At 27.7% G+C, this 16,760-nt stretch overlaps 1 protein-coding gene across 1 annotated transcript; it reads right to left on the bottom strand.

The window, feature by feature from the left end:
• Nucleotides 1-4,108: 4,108 nt before the first annotated feature.
• Nucleotides 4,109-6,755, bottom strand: LOC113867662 (DNA repair protein RAD51 homolog 1-like). The gene is made up of 9 exons (XM_027503075.1): nucleotides 6,586-6,755; nucleotides 6,349-6,427; nucleotides 5,782-5,892; nucleotides 5,602-5,693; nucleotides 5,338-5,432; nucleotides 5,133-5,246; nucleotides 4,700-4,826; nucleotides 4,475-4,566; nucleotides 4,109-4,395 (listed from the first exon to the last, which is right to left on the bottom strand). Exons 1-9 carry the CDS (start codon nucleotides 6,664-6,666, stop codon nucleotides 4,272-4,274), a joined length of 915 nt encoding a protein of 304 aa, XP_027358876.1. The 5' UTR covers nucleotides 6,667-6,755; the 3' UTR covers nucleotides 4,109-4,271.
• Between the last annotated feature and the right edge of the window lie 10,005 nt (nucleotides 6,756-16,760).

Raw genomic sequence — 16,760 nt, 5'->3', positions numbered from 1 at the left:
CATAATTGCATATTAAATCCTTTATCTAGTATTAGACTTCACTGTATGATCAGTTCAATATAAGGTTTAGAGTCAATCCAAGGTGTTTATGGCTAGAATGTGGCCATGAGAAATAGGAGACATATATATAGTATAAGTTATACCCATTCTTGCATTGTTTAAGAATTTTTTATTGGATAATTTAATCTTAAAATCAATTGTTAGATTTAAAGTTCTAATCACATAAATTATATATGTAACATTTTAAATCAATGGAAAATTATTTGATATCTTATTTCATATACATTAAAATTAACATAATTTATATTTTAAAAATATATGAAAATAAAGACTATTTAGTTATATACATTTTTGTTGATTGATAAACTTTAACACCCATAGTCAAGGTCATAAATAATTATAATTGAATGATTGGATTAATGAAAATCATATTTTATGTAGTTATTGATGGTGTAAAAGTGAGTGTTATTTACATTGGTATAATTTGATTTTTTTTATATTTATTTATTTTGTGTGACAGAAAAATTTTAAATGCTTTATTTGGATATTTGTTATAAAATTTAAAAATTGTGAATTTTTTTTCCTACTCTTTGTAACACAATGCAATTCTCCGCCTTACGGCCCTACATGGGCTTGCTGATATGATTTGTCACTTAGATTCTACTATAGATTTTCTAAGTCATGCTTACTTCTACTTGGCAGAGTCACATAAGGTGTATAGTTGGGGATTTTTTATTTTTTTTTTGACAAATCATTTATTTATTCATATTACATAAATTTGATATTCATTGTGTCATGTTTGGAACATTGTATAGTATAAAGGCAAATAGTACAAGGTTTGATAAATATACAAGGAACTAGTTTTCTAATTGATCTCACGCTTCATGTGTCATGCATGATTATGTTTATGTAATTATATTTTTGTAACAAAACTTACAAAATTTATTAAAATTAAGTAAGAAAAATGAGATATTGTAGCATGAGAATGATGACCCACATAGATAATGTTTTAAACAAAACAGTGAACATGGGAGAGAAAAGGAGAGGACACTGCATGGTTGGCCTTGTGGTTCTGGTGTCGGCCAGGGGCTTTATGTGATTTCACAAATTTCTTTTCTTTTAATTTCAAGTAGTCATTAAGAAAAAAGAAATTAAATTTCAAGTAGCATTACCTATCGATAAGAATATATAATTATAATTATTTTTCACCCTCAAATTTTATATTTATCTTATATCTCTTTTATTTATTTCTTTGGAATAATTTTTTTATTATTTGTTTTTTTAAATTAAAAGTAAAGAGGAAGTTACTAAATAAATAATAAATCAGCAAAGAAAGTGCGTATTACAGAAGTATCGAAAATTCACTCCCACGTAATTTTGTTGAAAGAAATTATAATCACTTCAATGAAATTAAAGTTAGTGTCACTTTAATTCTTAATTGATTACATGTATAGAATATATTTTGTTTGAAGAAACTATATTTCACTTTAATAATTTATTCAGCTCAAAAAGGATTAGTCTTCAGTTGTTGAGGAAGGGATTAACATTGGCACATCAATTTCTTTCTCTCCATGTGTCGTGTATTTTTTAAACATTACTGATAATTAAAACTTACTAATATGCTTACTTTAGTTAAAAAAAATTATTTTGTGTTTTTATTAGTAGTTGAAATGATTTTTTTATCATTTTATATGAATATTTAATAAAACATAAAAATAGAAAATATTTCTTTGCAATATTATTTATGCTTTTGGCTGGACTTTTGTTAAAAAATATTAAGGTACCAACCAGTGGAGGCTTATTATTTTCAAAACTAAAATTTCAATTTAGAAAAGTGAATCTAGAAAAAGTTACTGATAAATATAAAGTGAAGATGACTTAATTAGTGGAAAGAGATTCAAAGAAGTAAGTTTTAATAATGAGCAAAAGGAGCACAAGGAAGTGTGAAGAAATGAGTTTGAAAAAAAAATCCAAAATTTAAATTGATTATTAGAATTGAATCATTGTATTGTCTTACTGCAAAGAAATATTATTTTATAATTGTTTTTATCAAAATACTTTTTAAAAAAATCTTCTTAACAATGAAAGCAAACCATACTAAAATGTTTTAAATAAATATTTTGACCAATCCACATGTAAATAAAAACTATAACAGTAAATAAAAGTAGCCTTAAATATATATTTCGTTCTTCAAAATATATTATATTTTGATTTTGATTTTGATTCCTATAAAATTATTTTTGCCATTTTAATCTCTATATTTAAAAAGAAGAAATTTTTGAAAAACGTGAAAATTTTAAAAATTAATTTTATAAGCATTAAAATTTAATATATTTTAAAACACTGAATCATATTCAAGCCTAAAAATTAATAGCCATTATAAAAAAAAAAACTAATGACACTGGACCCAAAACGTTGCGTTAAGGGCGGGATGTAACATGGAAACTGCAAGTTATAGATCGGATCAACGGTATGATGTAATTTCTTATTCTATCCGAAACATTGTAAATTGGAAAATTCTGATTCTGTCTCCGTATTCTACTGTTCAAACTCTGTAACTTTGTTCAAGTTCCTCTTTTTCCCAATCTCTTCACCCAAATTCATTGGATCCACTTTGTGACAACTAAAATTCTTAAATTTTTTACTTTTAGTAAGTGGGGTGTTAGAATCAGCGCTCAAAGTGCAGAACTTGAAGCAGTTACATCATCTACTTTTGATGTCAATGTTGATCTTGAAGGTGTTGTTTCATCATCAAATAGAGATGCAGTGGGAGATCTGGGCATTGTTTGCAGTACAATGCTTACAAAGCTGGATTTTAGTTTGGCTTGTTTCTCAGAGAAAGTTCCAACTTGAGCATTTTTGTGATGCATCTTGCAACCATGGAGAGTGAATTTAAGTCCTTGGATTTGGAGGATCACAGGGGGCTTGGTTCTTTGGAAAAGTGTGTGGAATTTGATCTGTTATGTGGGGTGTTGGATTCAGAGGTAAGAGAGTTGGGAGGATTCTTGGACAGTCTTCAAGCTTGGATTGCTGAAGTTAGAGAGAGAGAGTGTTCTTGCACTCACTTGGGAGAGGCTTTCATGGCAATGCAAGACAAATTGCTTGATTCTGAACAAAAGTTGAAGCAGTCTGAAGAGCAGTTTAATGATATTAAGATGCAATCAGCTAGTTTTGTGAGGACTTTGTCTTCTTTTAAGAAGGCAGAAAACAGTATGCTGGGGATCTCATTTTATTCATTTTGTTGATATTATCAGGTTTTAGGTGTAGAGGGAGATGATAGAAAGAATAGTTATAAAATACTACGAAATTGATATTGACTTGATGAGTTTTGCTATGTCCTCCTACAGATCTTCCTAATAATCCTCCTCCAACTTTATAAACTAGGTATTAAATGAACAACTATATGCATTTACATCTTGAAAATATAAAAAATATTTTACAGTTTCTCCATTTAGTAATTAGGAGAATTTGTTGGCGTAAAAGGTAAGATGATTTAGAATTATTCATGAAAGGTTAGACCACTAACCCTTGTTTATACTAATCATGATCCTAAATACGTAGAAACAAATCATGAAATACGGAGATATGGTAATCAATCTTAAGATATATTGAGGAAATAGGAAACTGACCCTAGAAGGTCGATATTCTGAGATACGAAGTAGATAATATTGAATATTTTCATAATATTCTAAGTTTCTAACACATTTCTTTACAAATTTTATGTTTTCATGAAGTTATGTTAAAAAGGGCATTCTTTTATTTCTGTTCTAAATTATATGGGGTTTCTCTTCTATTTCCATGTGAAATTGATCCTATAAAAGTCAGCCAGAACTTTTCTTTAGGATTACTTCTATTATAAAATTAGAAACAGAAAGAAAGAAAGAAAGAAAGTTTGTTCTGTTGAGGACATTGAACGGTCTGGCTCAAAATTTCTGTTCCTTGATTAAGAATAAATTAATGTGAATAAGTCTGCATTTTTTTAATAAAGGTTTCTTTTTATCTTATTGGTGCATTTTCGATGACAACAGATAACTGTGAAGCAGGTGAAATCATCAAAGAAGATGATAAATTTTTGAATGTAAATGCCGGGCTAACACTTCAAACGGTTGAGCAACAAACATATATTCTGCAAATGCTTGAGAAATCTTTGGCAAAAGAAATAGATCTTGAGAAGAATATCCATCATTCAAGAGAAGTTCAAAAAACTCTAAAACTAAGGATGTATATCACAAAAAGACACAAGCACAGGTAAAAAAGTAAATTTGATTATATCAGTCTTTAACGTCCACAATTCCTTCAGCACAAATCTGAAATCTTGCTTCAGCTTTGGCCAAACACGGAGAACTTATCACTTTACATATTCGCTCTTTCCCATTTCCTTTCATGAGAGCTAACCTATCATCAAGAAATTAAGGGTCAAACTTAAAGAAGAAATAAAAAAGAAACATTTCATATTCTGCAGTTCAAATTTGACCTTGTTGTTACAGCATGAGCCACAATGTTGCCTCCAATAGGCTTAGGTTCACCACCGTCTACTTGATTTGTTATTACAGCAGCCACACCAAACTACAATTAAAGAATAAAAAAAACTTATTAGCTCCAAACTACTATGTTATGTAATTTAATATCCTAAGCCAGGATCTTGAATTAGTTTGACCAAGAAAGTTAGGTGCACTGCCAGCCCAACAATGAGTTTTACCTCATATGCTAATTTCTGAAGGTTCCTCAGAAACTTGCCTAGATGCATTTGCCGGTCTGAAAACTCTCCCCTACCAAAATCTGTTCTATAGTGGGCAATAGCACTGTCTACTATCAGTAAACCAAACCTGTGTATATCAATCAAAATTTAAGCCTCAAGAGCATGTTTTGCCACCCAAACAAAAAGAGTTTTCTTACTTGCAGAATCAAATATCACTATTTAAGGAAATCTAACAACTCTGGGTCTGGGCCCAAGAAAAAAAAAACACAAAGGAATAAAACACAGCCACTTCATCTGGTAATAATGCTAGCCTATGATAAATCAAGATAAGCATAATGCACTTGTTTATCATTATGCGTATTTAAAAGGCATATTATGTTGATTTTGGCAGACCTAAACAAAACTGAGCAAAGGGAACCATCAAAAGTCACACCTTGTTTCCACCATCTTTGAAGCTGCTTGCAGCAGAAACCGTGATTGCTGATCAGTGTTATTCACTCTAACATAAGTGACATTTCCCAATACATCAGACCCATCCAATCCAAACCTGTAGCAAAAAGAAACATAAATATTGAATGGACATACCAACATATCAAAGACACATGCAAGCAAAGTCTTAATATCAAGAATCATTATACCTATCTGCTATCTGTGAGAGTCGTTGAGGCCTAAATGAGCCCCCTGTATCTATGTACATAACTTTCCCCTTAGCACCTCCTTTGTCTAGTGGCAACTACAACATCAACAATAAATTGAAACATTAGGCAAAGGTATGACACAGTATGTATGAACCAATAGCTTCACAAACTCAAATTTCATGCCAAACATGACAAGACAAGTTTGAAACTGAATACACTACAACAACTTATTTAGCATGAATGTATTCTGACTGCCGTAAAGACCTGGCAAGTGACACAGAGAGTGAGACACAATTGAGTCTTCCCAGTTTCAAATTCACCATGTAACTCAGTGATAGAACCTGTCTCAATTCCACCTGGCATAAACAGCAGTATCAAGTTTAAGACACTAACAGTGAATTCCACACAGACATTAAACAAGGTGTTATTGTTTCTGATTCTGACCTTCCAATATCTTGTCAAGCTCTCTTGATCCTGTAGTTATCTGAATGGTTGCATTGCGCTTGGCCTGGAGTTCACTACCACTAATAAAATCCATAGGCACAGGCTTAGAAGCTGTAAATAAAGAAAAGAAAGCAAACATCAGAAGACCTTCATAACAATCAAAAGAAATGGCCAAGGATAATAGATTCTCAAAGTTTTTCTGGTCTTTTGCTAATCGGGGCTAAAATTCCAGAAATTAAAAATGCCAAAATAGGGATAAAGCTTGATAAAATTAGAAATGCCCAAAAAATATCACATTCGTAGAGCAGAAAAATAAATGACTCCTATGAATGTGAAAAATATACTGGGTTAGTATTAATTATTAGTCGATTTGAATGAACATTTGAGAATTATTATTATGTTACTGATTATTATGTTAATGAATATTTATAGAATAATAAATATGAAATATATTCTAAATAGAAATGTTTTTTCTAAAATAAATAAAAAAATGAAATTATTTCCAAAAAAAGAAAGACTAGTATTCGAATATACTTATTAATATTATTTTATGAAGGTGAATAATACCTGCTTCGATAACCTTGTCAACTTCAGCTTTTCTGATTCCTTTAAACTTTTTAACATCTGTGGAGGCTATATCCAATGTCTGACATTGTGATTAAGCGTTAGGTATCAACAGAAAACACAAAAGAGATTTTTGCCCTAAAATATAATGGGTGTGAATTGAAATGCGAAAAAGGTATATAAAGGGGGGAAAAACTAAATGAGGTGAGTAAGAATATAAAAAAGAAGATATCTTTGAACCTGAAGTTGCTCGACGACAGGTAGAGGGCCATATTGAGAGACAGCTTTCTGGTTTTCCGATTGTTCCACCTTGGTTGACATCTTCGATCTTTGAGAAGTGATGGATGATGGCAGAGGAAAGAACAGGGGTTGTGTGTTGAAAAGAGTGGGAGGGACGCCAAGACCAGGGGTTGTGTGATCAAAAGAACGAAGCTACATTATTTATACCAATCAATGTTGAGTTTTTCACAGCAATATTAAAATAAAATAAAAAAACCTAAATAGAATGAAGACCAGTTTAATTATTCAATTAAATCTAAAATTGGGGCAACAATCTTGATATTCAGGTAACCGAATTTTGAATTTTTTTTTTTTTCTTTAGAGTTTAGTTTTATTTTATGTTTTTATATAATAAAATAAATATTATTATTTAAATTATATTTATATATTTATAAATATTTTGTTAGTTATATACAATAAAATAAGTTTTATTATTTAAATTATGTTTATATTTTTATATTATTTAAAAATCAATAAAAATAAAAATAATATTAATTTTAAATGTTTATTAAAATTATTTGACATAAGATAATAAATAATATTTTTAAAAAATAATAATAATTAAAAAATTTAAAAATTAATTAAAATAATTAAATAATAAGTAAATTATTTTAGATATTTTGAAAAATTAATTAAAATATTTAAATAATAAGTATATTATTTTAGATAATAATGTTAATACTTAGATTATTTATACTTAAAGAATAATAAATATAAAAAAGAAGATATCTTTGAACCTGAAGTTGCTCGCAGGTAGAGGGCCATGTTGAGGGACAGCTTTCTGGTTTTTCGATTGTTCCAGCATGGTTGACATCTTCGATCTTTGAGAAGTGATGGATGATGGCAGAAAGAACAGGGGTTGTGTGTTCAAAAGAGTGGGGAGGGACTAGAGATGGAAACAGGTTAAGTCAGCCCAGGCTTTACTCTAAACAGGCCTGACCTGTTACATAATTATTAGGCCTGAGCCTGACTTGTTACCTGTTAAAGGCTTTATTTTAGGCCTGACCTGGCCTGAAGCCTGTTAGCAAAGATTTAACTATTTTCTAAATTTTTTAAATATAATAAATGCAATAACTTATTATTAAATAAATTTATTATTTAAAAAGTGTAATCATGTATAAATATTTTTAATATTTAATAGAATATAATTTATGTTTATTATAATTATAAATAAATAAAATTATAACATAATATATTTATTTAATAATAACAAAATTAAGAATATAAAAAATATATTATTAAATAACTTAATTATTTTAATATATTTTGACAGCTCTATTTTTAAATTATAATATATATATATATATATATATATATATATTTTTATACAGGTCAGCATGTCAGGCTTAACAGGCTTTATAAACAGCTCAAGTCTGGTTCATTTACTTAAACAGGCTTTAAAAAAAGTCTAAGCCTAGTTTATTTATTAAAAAGGTCAGGTCAGGTCAGGCCTAAATCAGGCCAAGCCACAGGCCCCTGTCAGGCGGCCTGGTCTGTTTCCATCCCTAAGAGGGATGCCAAGACCGAGGGGTTGTGTGATCAAAAAACAAGGCTACAGTATTTATACCAACCAATGTTGAGTTTTTCACAGCAATATTAAAATAAAAAAAAAAACCTAAATAGAATGAAGACCATTTTAATTATTCAATTAAATCTAAATTTTGAGCAACAATCTTGATATTCAGGTAACTGAATTTTGAATTGCTTTTTTTTTTTTAAGTTTAGTTTTATTTTATGTTATTATATAATAAAATAAATATTATTATTTAAATTATATTTATATATTTATAAATATTTTGTTAGTTATATATAATAAAATAAGTTTTATTATTTAAATTATGTTTATATTTTTATAATATTTAAAAATTAATAAAAATAATTAAATAATAAATAAATTATTTTAGATATTTTGAAAAACTAATTAAAATATTTAAATAATAAGTATATTATTTTAGATAATAATGTTAATACTTAGATTATTTATACTTAAAGAATAATAAATATATTTTAAAAAATTAAATAAATATATTAAATATTATTTTATTTATTTAAATATGTAATTTTGACTTAATATTTTTAAATATTAGTATGATAAAATGATATTTTGAATAAAAATTTTATTTTAATTAAATTAGTTTTTTTAAAAATGACATTATTTAATATTATAATTTTTTAATACCCTAAACTCTAAAACTTTACTATTATAATTTTGAATAAATTTTATTTGAAAATAAAAAATACTCCTTCCGTTCCTTTTTATAAAAAATAAAATAGAACATTTCTTTGGTTCTTTTTATAAGAAATAAATGATAGATTCAATAAGCATTAATTGTTAAATTTCTTTTATACCTTTCTTTTATTAGTATTATTAATTGTACAAATTACTAACTACAACATTAAATATCATGGGTATTTATGGAAAACATAAGTAACTTAATTATTTTCCTTGATCATGGAGATTTAGTCTTTTGTTTCTTATAAAAAGGACCAGAGGGAGTATATTTTTAAAAAGTAAATAAAATATTAAATTATAAGTTAATTATTTATAGTTGAGACAAATATTTTGAAATTAACGTTTTCATATTACTAATGTAACATTGATGAAGACAAAGTGTATTAATAAAAATGATAACAAATTCATAACAACATTAATAATTAACTATGTCTGTAATGGTGGTCAGTTCTACAATGAGGGCAACGTCTGTGACGTGGTGAGTTTTGTCGTTGTGATTTTTACTCTAGGATTTCAGGATGAACTTGTGGAGGATTTGGATCATTATTAAGGTCTAGTTGTTGGAATGCATTTGATGAATTACCAGGTTCATAAGAAAAAATTCAGTTGGTAAAGAGACTGCATATAAGTTTGTGCTGAAAATAAAGTTGTAAAATCAACTCCAAATAAGTTTGTAAAAAAATCCTTTGATGTTGTTGTAAAAGAATGTCTTGTGTTAATTATGTTTGTTTCTGGCGTAATATTCAGAGGAATTGATGCAGTCTCGTGGCATGACGATGTAGAAGTCGTACCAATTTCAAATGTGTTGGCAGTCCTTAGTTGTTGGTCGCTCTTCCTTAGATCTCATAGTAGTGGTGACATAGATAAGAAATAAATTGAATTGGCAATATACCATTCCATGTATTCTTGTGTGTGACACAATAGACCTTGCATTGGATGACTCGTTATTATCAGCTCACGTCTATTGTTCCATATCTCGATCCATTGAGCATGTCTTGTAACCCAATTTTTATCTTGTCTTCCTCTCATGTCAATTTTGTTGAGGTCATTCAAATTATTCGGTGAAAAAGGGATTTCTTGGAAGAGACGAAACTGTAATTTGACTCTATCTGTTTGGTGCCATTCAACAATTGTAAAACAAAGGATGACGGTACATGATGTCCACAGTTGGACATCTCTGTATGCAACATCCTTCAGAGTTATGGTGCACTTTCCTGTTGGAAAATGGAATGTGTGAGTTTCAGGTCTCCACCTCTCGATCAAAGCTATTATCAATGTGTGATCCACCTTAAGATGCTTTAACTTTACTATCTTAGCAAAACCAAGTTGTTCAAGTATAGGAACAACTAGAGGACTGAGTTCTAGCATTGAATGACAGAAAGATGAAATCATGTTTTTAGTTTCTTGCAGTTATTAATAAATTAGTAACATTATATATAGAATATTGATTTACATATTCAGTTAATAATGGTAATGTGTAAAACTTACCGTTCTTTCAATGAAGGCGGACCTATGTTCATTTTTCTTCCAAAACAACATTTTTAGTAATGGGAGCAAAGACAGAGAGAAACGAAGAACAAAGATAGATGCAAGTTTGAATGAAAACAACTGGCCTTTGATGAACATATTTATAAATAAACTTTGGTATGAGAGAGTAGGATAAGAACATATATGAACATTAGAGAATAACAAAGTCAGGCAAAAAATTATTTTTATTGTCATACCCCTGGTCACACACGAAAGACATGTCCAAACAACGCTCAAGCTTCTAGTTCCCGCCATTGATTTATGTTGTTGTTATTATTTTAAAATTTTTTTAATGTCATTTTTAATTTTATGAATGTCATTGCAACTTTTAAACTTTTAGTATTTGTAATTTATATTAAATATATAATTATTTATATAATATATCTATATAATATTATTTAATTATGTTTATTAATATTAATAACATATTTTTTAAATAAATAAGTATGTATAAATTTTAATAAAGATTGATATCTCAAAATAAATAAATAAACTAGTTATTATTTAATACTTTTACTTATTTTATAAATATATAAAATTAAATAAATTATTATTGTAATTTTTATTTTTTTAAAATATAATATTAAATAACTAAAAATATAATTTTAGAATATAATATTAATATCATTTTCAAAAAATCAAAATTATATTAAATAATATAATAATAAAAAAATTATTTATTATCTTAAATATGTCAAATAAATTTTAATAAACATTTAAATTTAATAATATTATTATTTTTATTCATTTTTAAATAATATAAAAATATAAACATAATTCAAATAATAAAACTTATTTTATTATATATAACTAATAAAATATTTATAAATATTTATTTTAATAAAATATAAATATATAAATATAATTTAAATAATAATATTTGTTTTATTATATAAAAACATAAAATAAAACTAAACTCTAAACAAAAACAAACAAGAAAAAGTTTTTCAGAATTCGGTTTCCTGATAACCGAATTCTGAAGCCAAAATTGTTGTCCAACTTGAGTATTTAAAATGACTTCCATTCTATTTAGATATTTTTTTATATATAATATTACTGGAAAAAACTCAACAATGTTTCATAACATATTTGTATTGTATTCTTTCATTGTTAGGTTAATTTAATTTAAAAAAATAAAAATTTATTGACGCATCATTGTTTCTATTTTAAGTTTTTTAATTTATTATTTAATTATTTTTTTAGTAATTTGTTTCTAAATTTTATCATGAATATTTTTATTAGGTTATCAAATAATTTTAATAAAATTTAGAAAATATGAAATTCTATAATTTTTAATGTTACACAATTACTCCTTTTACTCTACCATTGTGTATTTTTTATTTTCATTTTTATCAAAAGATAAGGATAACCGTTGAGTTTTATTGGATTATACTTGTTTAAACTTCTATTTAGTCATATATGTTGCATTATTTAGAATAAAATAAACAAAATAAATAAAAATTCTCATCATTGAGAGGATAAAAAAATATATAGAATATATAAAAAAATTATATATACAAAAAATATTTCATAATATTATTTAATATAATTATAATTGATATTATTTAATATAATACAATTTTATTATGATATATTTTATATTTAAATTATAATTTGTATGTATTATAAAATTATATAATTTAATAAAAAGATATAAATAAATCTGCATAATGGACAATCAAATTTACAAGTATTTATGAACGTAGGAGAGAATCATAAAAGTTATATTTGTTAAGAGTGGGCAAGGAATGGTCTTGATTAAGATGGTGAGTGGGTTGAGTAAGGTGAGTTTAAACAGTTTTACTACCTTGACAATTTATTTGCATAACACGCAACTCATAACATATCAATTATTTGTATTAAAGCAACTATTTTGTTATTTGATAGACTCTGTAGAAAAAGAACCAAATTTCGTAAAAAGTTCAAAATTTTTATATGTTTTAATTTTCTATTATTATAATAACACATGAAAATTTATTTATTTCTTTTCATATTTCACTTTTATTTTATTTCAGTTATATTTATTTAAATTATAATTTATTTCAATTATATGTTACTTGATATTTCTTTCTCTAATCTTTTAACCCTTTTCAAAATATTTTAAATTTTTTATATTTTATTATCATTTTTTAATAATTGTAAGAAACATTTTATTAAAAAAATATAATAAATTAGGAATTTTATTTATTTCTTTTAAATTTTGTGTAACAGTCGAATAAAAAAAGTAACATCACAATTAGCATCCATTCTATTATGTTAGAATTTTTTTATACCTTAATCAAGACTTTAAACTAAGCTCTATATTAAAAACTAAAAAAGAAACATAAATTTGATTAGTTAAAAAGATGGGAAGGAATGTTTCATTTAACAAGTCTAACTTGTTTGAATTTCATTAATAATTTCATGAGTTTTACCTATAATTTGGTATTGTCTAAGAAATTGTATAAAAATTCTTGCAATATATTAAATAATATATTAATCTAGATGCTAATAAAATATAAAATTTATCTGCATATTTAAATACTTTTTATTTGGTGTTTTTGATTTTTTTAATCTTATTTCTTAAATTTTTACAAATATTTATTCTTGTCTTTGTCGTTGATATAAATCGATAAAAAAAATTGATGTGACAATTTTTTTATTGAATTATGTTAGTAAGAGGGATTAAAAAATATATATTTTATAAAGAATTAAAATAAAAAATAGAACAAAAAACAAAATAAGTAATTAAATGCCAGAACTATTTTATATTTAAACTAATTTAAATTAAATAATATTATTTTAACATTTTGGGTATTTACGTCAGACACCTTACATAATTATAACATTACTATTTTTTAATTTGTATAGAGTGTATATCCAAATTTAGTGTAAAATAATATTACTCTTTAAAATTAATACATTTAGTCAAACTTTTATGAAGGCAATTAATCACCTTTTATACAAATTTATCTAATGAGTAATTAAATTTTTTTGTCACAATTTTATTTTATTTTTATATATATTAAACCATATATGTACGTATCACTTTTTGCCTCATTTTTCACTTAGAATTTATTTTTATCATCACTTTTTGTTATTTGTTACATTTTCTATTTCTCTTTCTTTCATCACTCAATACATTAATGTGATGTATATCACTATTTTAATAACTAAGTCATTTTAGTGTTGTTATGAATTACAAATAATAATATGTTGATCGTAATTGCAACAATGTAATATGAAGCATTAATAATTAATATTAAAGCCATTAAAATTAAAATCTTTACTCAACTCATTAATGAAATAGGTTTGGCTAAACTTATGAGAAAAACATGGATTATTTAATAGGAAACTTTTTAACACTATCGTTCATTTAGCTACTAATTGTTCATCCCCGATGCCCCAGTCATTTAGTTTTTTTAACTCTGGCAAAAAACAATTTATCAGGGAGGATACCCCAATCTTTTGGCGCTTTACTACAAATTGAGTCGATTAATTTAAATAGCAACAACTTCTCTGGTGAAATTTCATCCTTGACCTTTTGTAGCCGATTACGATTTATTGATTTTGAGAATAACAATCTCCAAGGAACATTACCAGCATGGGTAGGCCATAACTTGCCACAGTTGATGGTGTTGCGTCCAGAGGCAAATAAATTCAATGGAAGCATACCCACAAGCCTATGTAATCTTCTGTTTCTTCAAGTGTTGGATCTCTCTAAAAATAATATTAGTGGGAAAATTCCAGTGTATCTCAGTCGCATAATTGCTTTATGAAATACGACGTTTTCAGGACAGACAATGCTTTATCCAATAGATGATACCATGTTTATGGTTCCTGATCAAATTCACAATTTCATTAACAAAGCAACGTCGGGATGGAAAGGACAAAAGCAAGAATATGAGAAAAATCTACGACTTATGACAATCATTGATCTTTCTTGCAACCAGTAAACAGGAGAGATATCCAAAAGTATAACAACACTTGCGGCATTAGCTGGCTTGAATCTCTCAAGAAATAATCTCACAGGATTCATTCCCTACAACATTGGTCATATGAAAATGTTGGAATCACTTGACTTGTCAAGAAACCATCTCTTTTCTCAGTTACATGTACTTGTCTTTCAACAACTTGTCAGACAAAATTCCACAATGCACTCAGTTACAAACCTTCGATGCCTCTGCATATAAAGGGAATACTGTGCTTTGTGGTCCACCACTCCCAGATCATTGCCCAGGGGATGCTGTTTCACCAATGGAAGTATCAATAAAAATAGTGTTGAAGAAGATGGAGACGAAGATGAACTCATAACCATTGGTTTTTACATCACCTTGGGGTTTAGATTTTGTGTTTGTATTAGATAAGAAACTGAATACCTTTTCAGTCTTATCCAAGGACAAAAGGTATATAAGAGGAAAAAAACCGAATACTCGTTCGACCTCACTCTAAAAATACCGACACCCTTTCGGTCGTAACATTAAAATAATAAGATAATTAAGATGATTAACCCAAAAAGGTAAGATTAATTACTCCAATAATTAGAGAGCTAATCTAGGGTTGACTTATCAAAGCTCATTAGTCTAATATAATGCCTATAAAAAGAAAGTAAAAGATACAGATAAGAAGAACTTTTTCGAACATTTAATAAGCATTTATCACTTAAAATTGAGCTCTTATTTAAGCTTTGAAGTGCCTTTTGCAGCTACCCTTCCTTCTCTTCACATACAAAGACATCTGGGAGCATTCCTGGGAAACGTCACCGTTAGGATCAGCTTAGTGTATCTATACAGGAACATTTTGGTGTTCATCGTGGGTCATTAACCGTCTCAACCATGAACTAGACATAGTGTTAACAAGGAGCCAACACGAGGGTTCGAGCCAGCCATGGGAGTTTCCTCACCAACAAGACGAGAACACACCGAATCAGCCTACACCTGAGGTCCTGGCTGAAAGGGGGGAAGATGAGGACCTCTCCTTGGTAGTAAAACAGCCGAGGACCGAGATGATGGAAATACAATGCCAAAAAGAAAAAGACGTTCTCGAATTATCATCTTTATGTAAAGAGAATGCTAACATGAGAAGTGAAATTAGAACTTATATACCTTCTCATACCACACCTTTTATTTAAGAGCAAGGGGAATCGTCAGCTTGGCAAGAAAAGCCAAAAACATTCTAACAGGCAAAAACTAATACTCCTTCGGGTGAATAAGACAGGACACCAGGACGAAGTCCATTTACTCAAATGATTCTAGCAGCCAAACTGCAGGATACTTGGAAAGGTATAACATTGGAGAAATTTGATGGAACTTCTGACCCTAAAGAACATATAGATATTTTCACGACCCAAGTTAGCTTATACACAGACAATGATGCTTTGCTATGCCAAATATTTCCAACATCACTCCACGAGCCAGCCCTAAACTGGTTTACTAAGTTACCTCCCTCATCCATTAACTCATTTGCAACACTTATCACACGTTTTAATATACAATTCACCACAAGTCGTCTTTATTAGTGATGAATGATTTGATTTGCATAAAGATTTGTCTTTAATTATCATCAAAGTATGCAGAAAAATTAATGTAATTTAAGATGCAAGCCTAGGTTGTCTCCGTGGATATTGATTGAAAACACCCATCAAACATGATGAAAAAATTACTAAGAAAATAATTAAAAGAACAAAAATTGGGGGGTGGGGGGGAGTTTGTTGATTCCAAGTTTAAAGAGATGCAGAAGTTAAAATTATAAAACTCAATCAATAAAGTGTAGTAACCCCTAGTTCATTCACATGATTCTATCCTCATTCCTCTCAAAATTTAACACTCTTCCTTTTCTTCAGAATTAAGTTGATTTAACAAGCGAAAATCAGTCTTAATGTCTCATACGAAATTAAGCAATTTTAATGGGCTCCAATCCCTTTTTCCAAGGTTAAGCAACCTTAGAAATAAACCCAAAATTAAGCAAACTAAGTTTAGAATCGTATTAAAACGAGTTAGAGTTAATTACACAATATCTCCCTCATTCAACCATTAATTCAATTCAAGATATTGAGAAGAAGAAATTCATGAAAGAAAATGATTTGTATTAACATTCAAAACCTAGAAATTCAAGATTTTGAGTGAACTCACTAGGGATTACAAAAAGGTCCAGCCTTCCATAAGGATGGATCTCACAAATACAAAGTGAAAATGAAGAGAATTCAATAACATCAATGCAAAAATCAAAGCAAAGTAAAGAAGAAATGAAAATCAAACCTTAGGTTAGACCTTTAGCTGTCACCTAAGGTTGACCTAAGCTCTGCAAAGTATCCTAATTTGGTAAAAACTATAGAGTTTAAAAGTTCAAAAATCTATTTATAATAAAGTAGACGTTTTCCATAGTAGCTACTATTGTA

The sequence above is a fragment of the Abrus precatorius genome, unplaced genomic scaffold, assembly GCF_003935025.1.
Source record: "Abrus precatorius isolate BTA unplaced genomic scaffold, Abrus_2018 Scaffold5, whole genome shotgun sequence".
In the NCBI taxonomy this organism is placed as follows: Eukaryota; Viridiplantae; Streptophyta; class Magnoliopsida; order Fabales; family Fabaceae; genus Abrus; species Abrus precatorius.
Note: the sequence above shows the minus strand (reverse complement) of the source record. Positions and strands in the feature narration are given on the sequence as shown.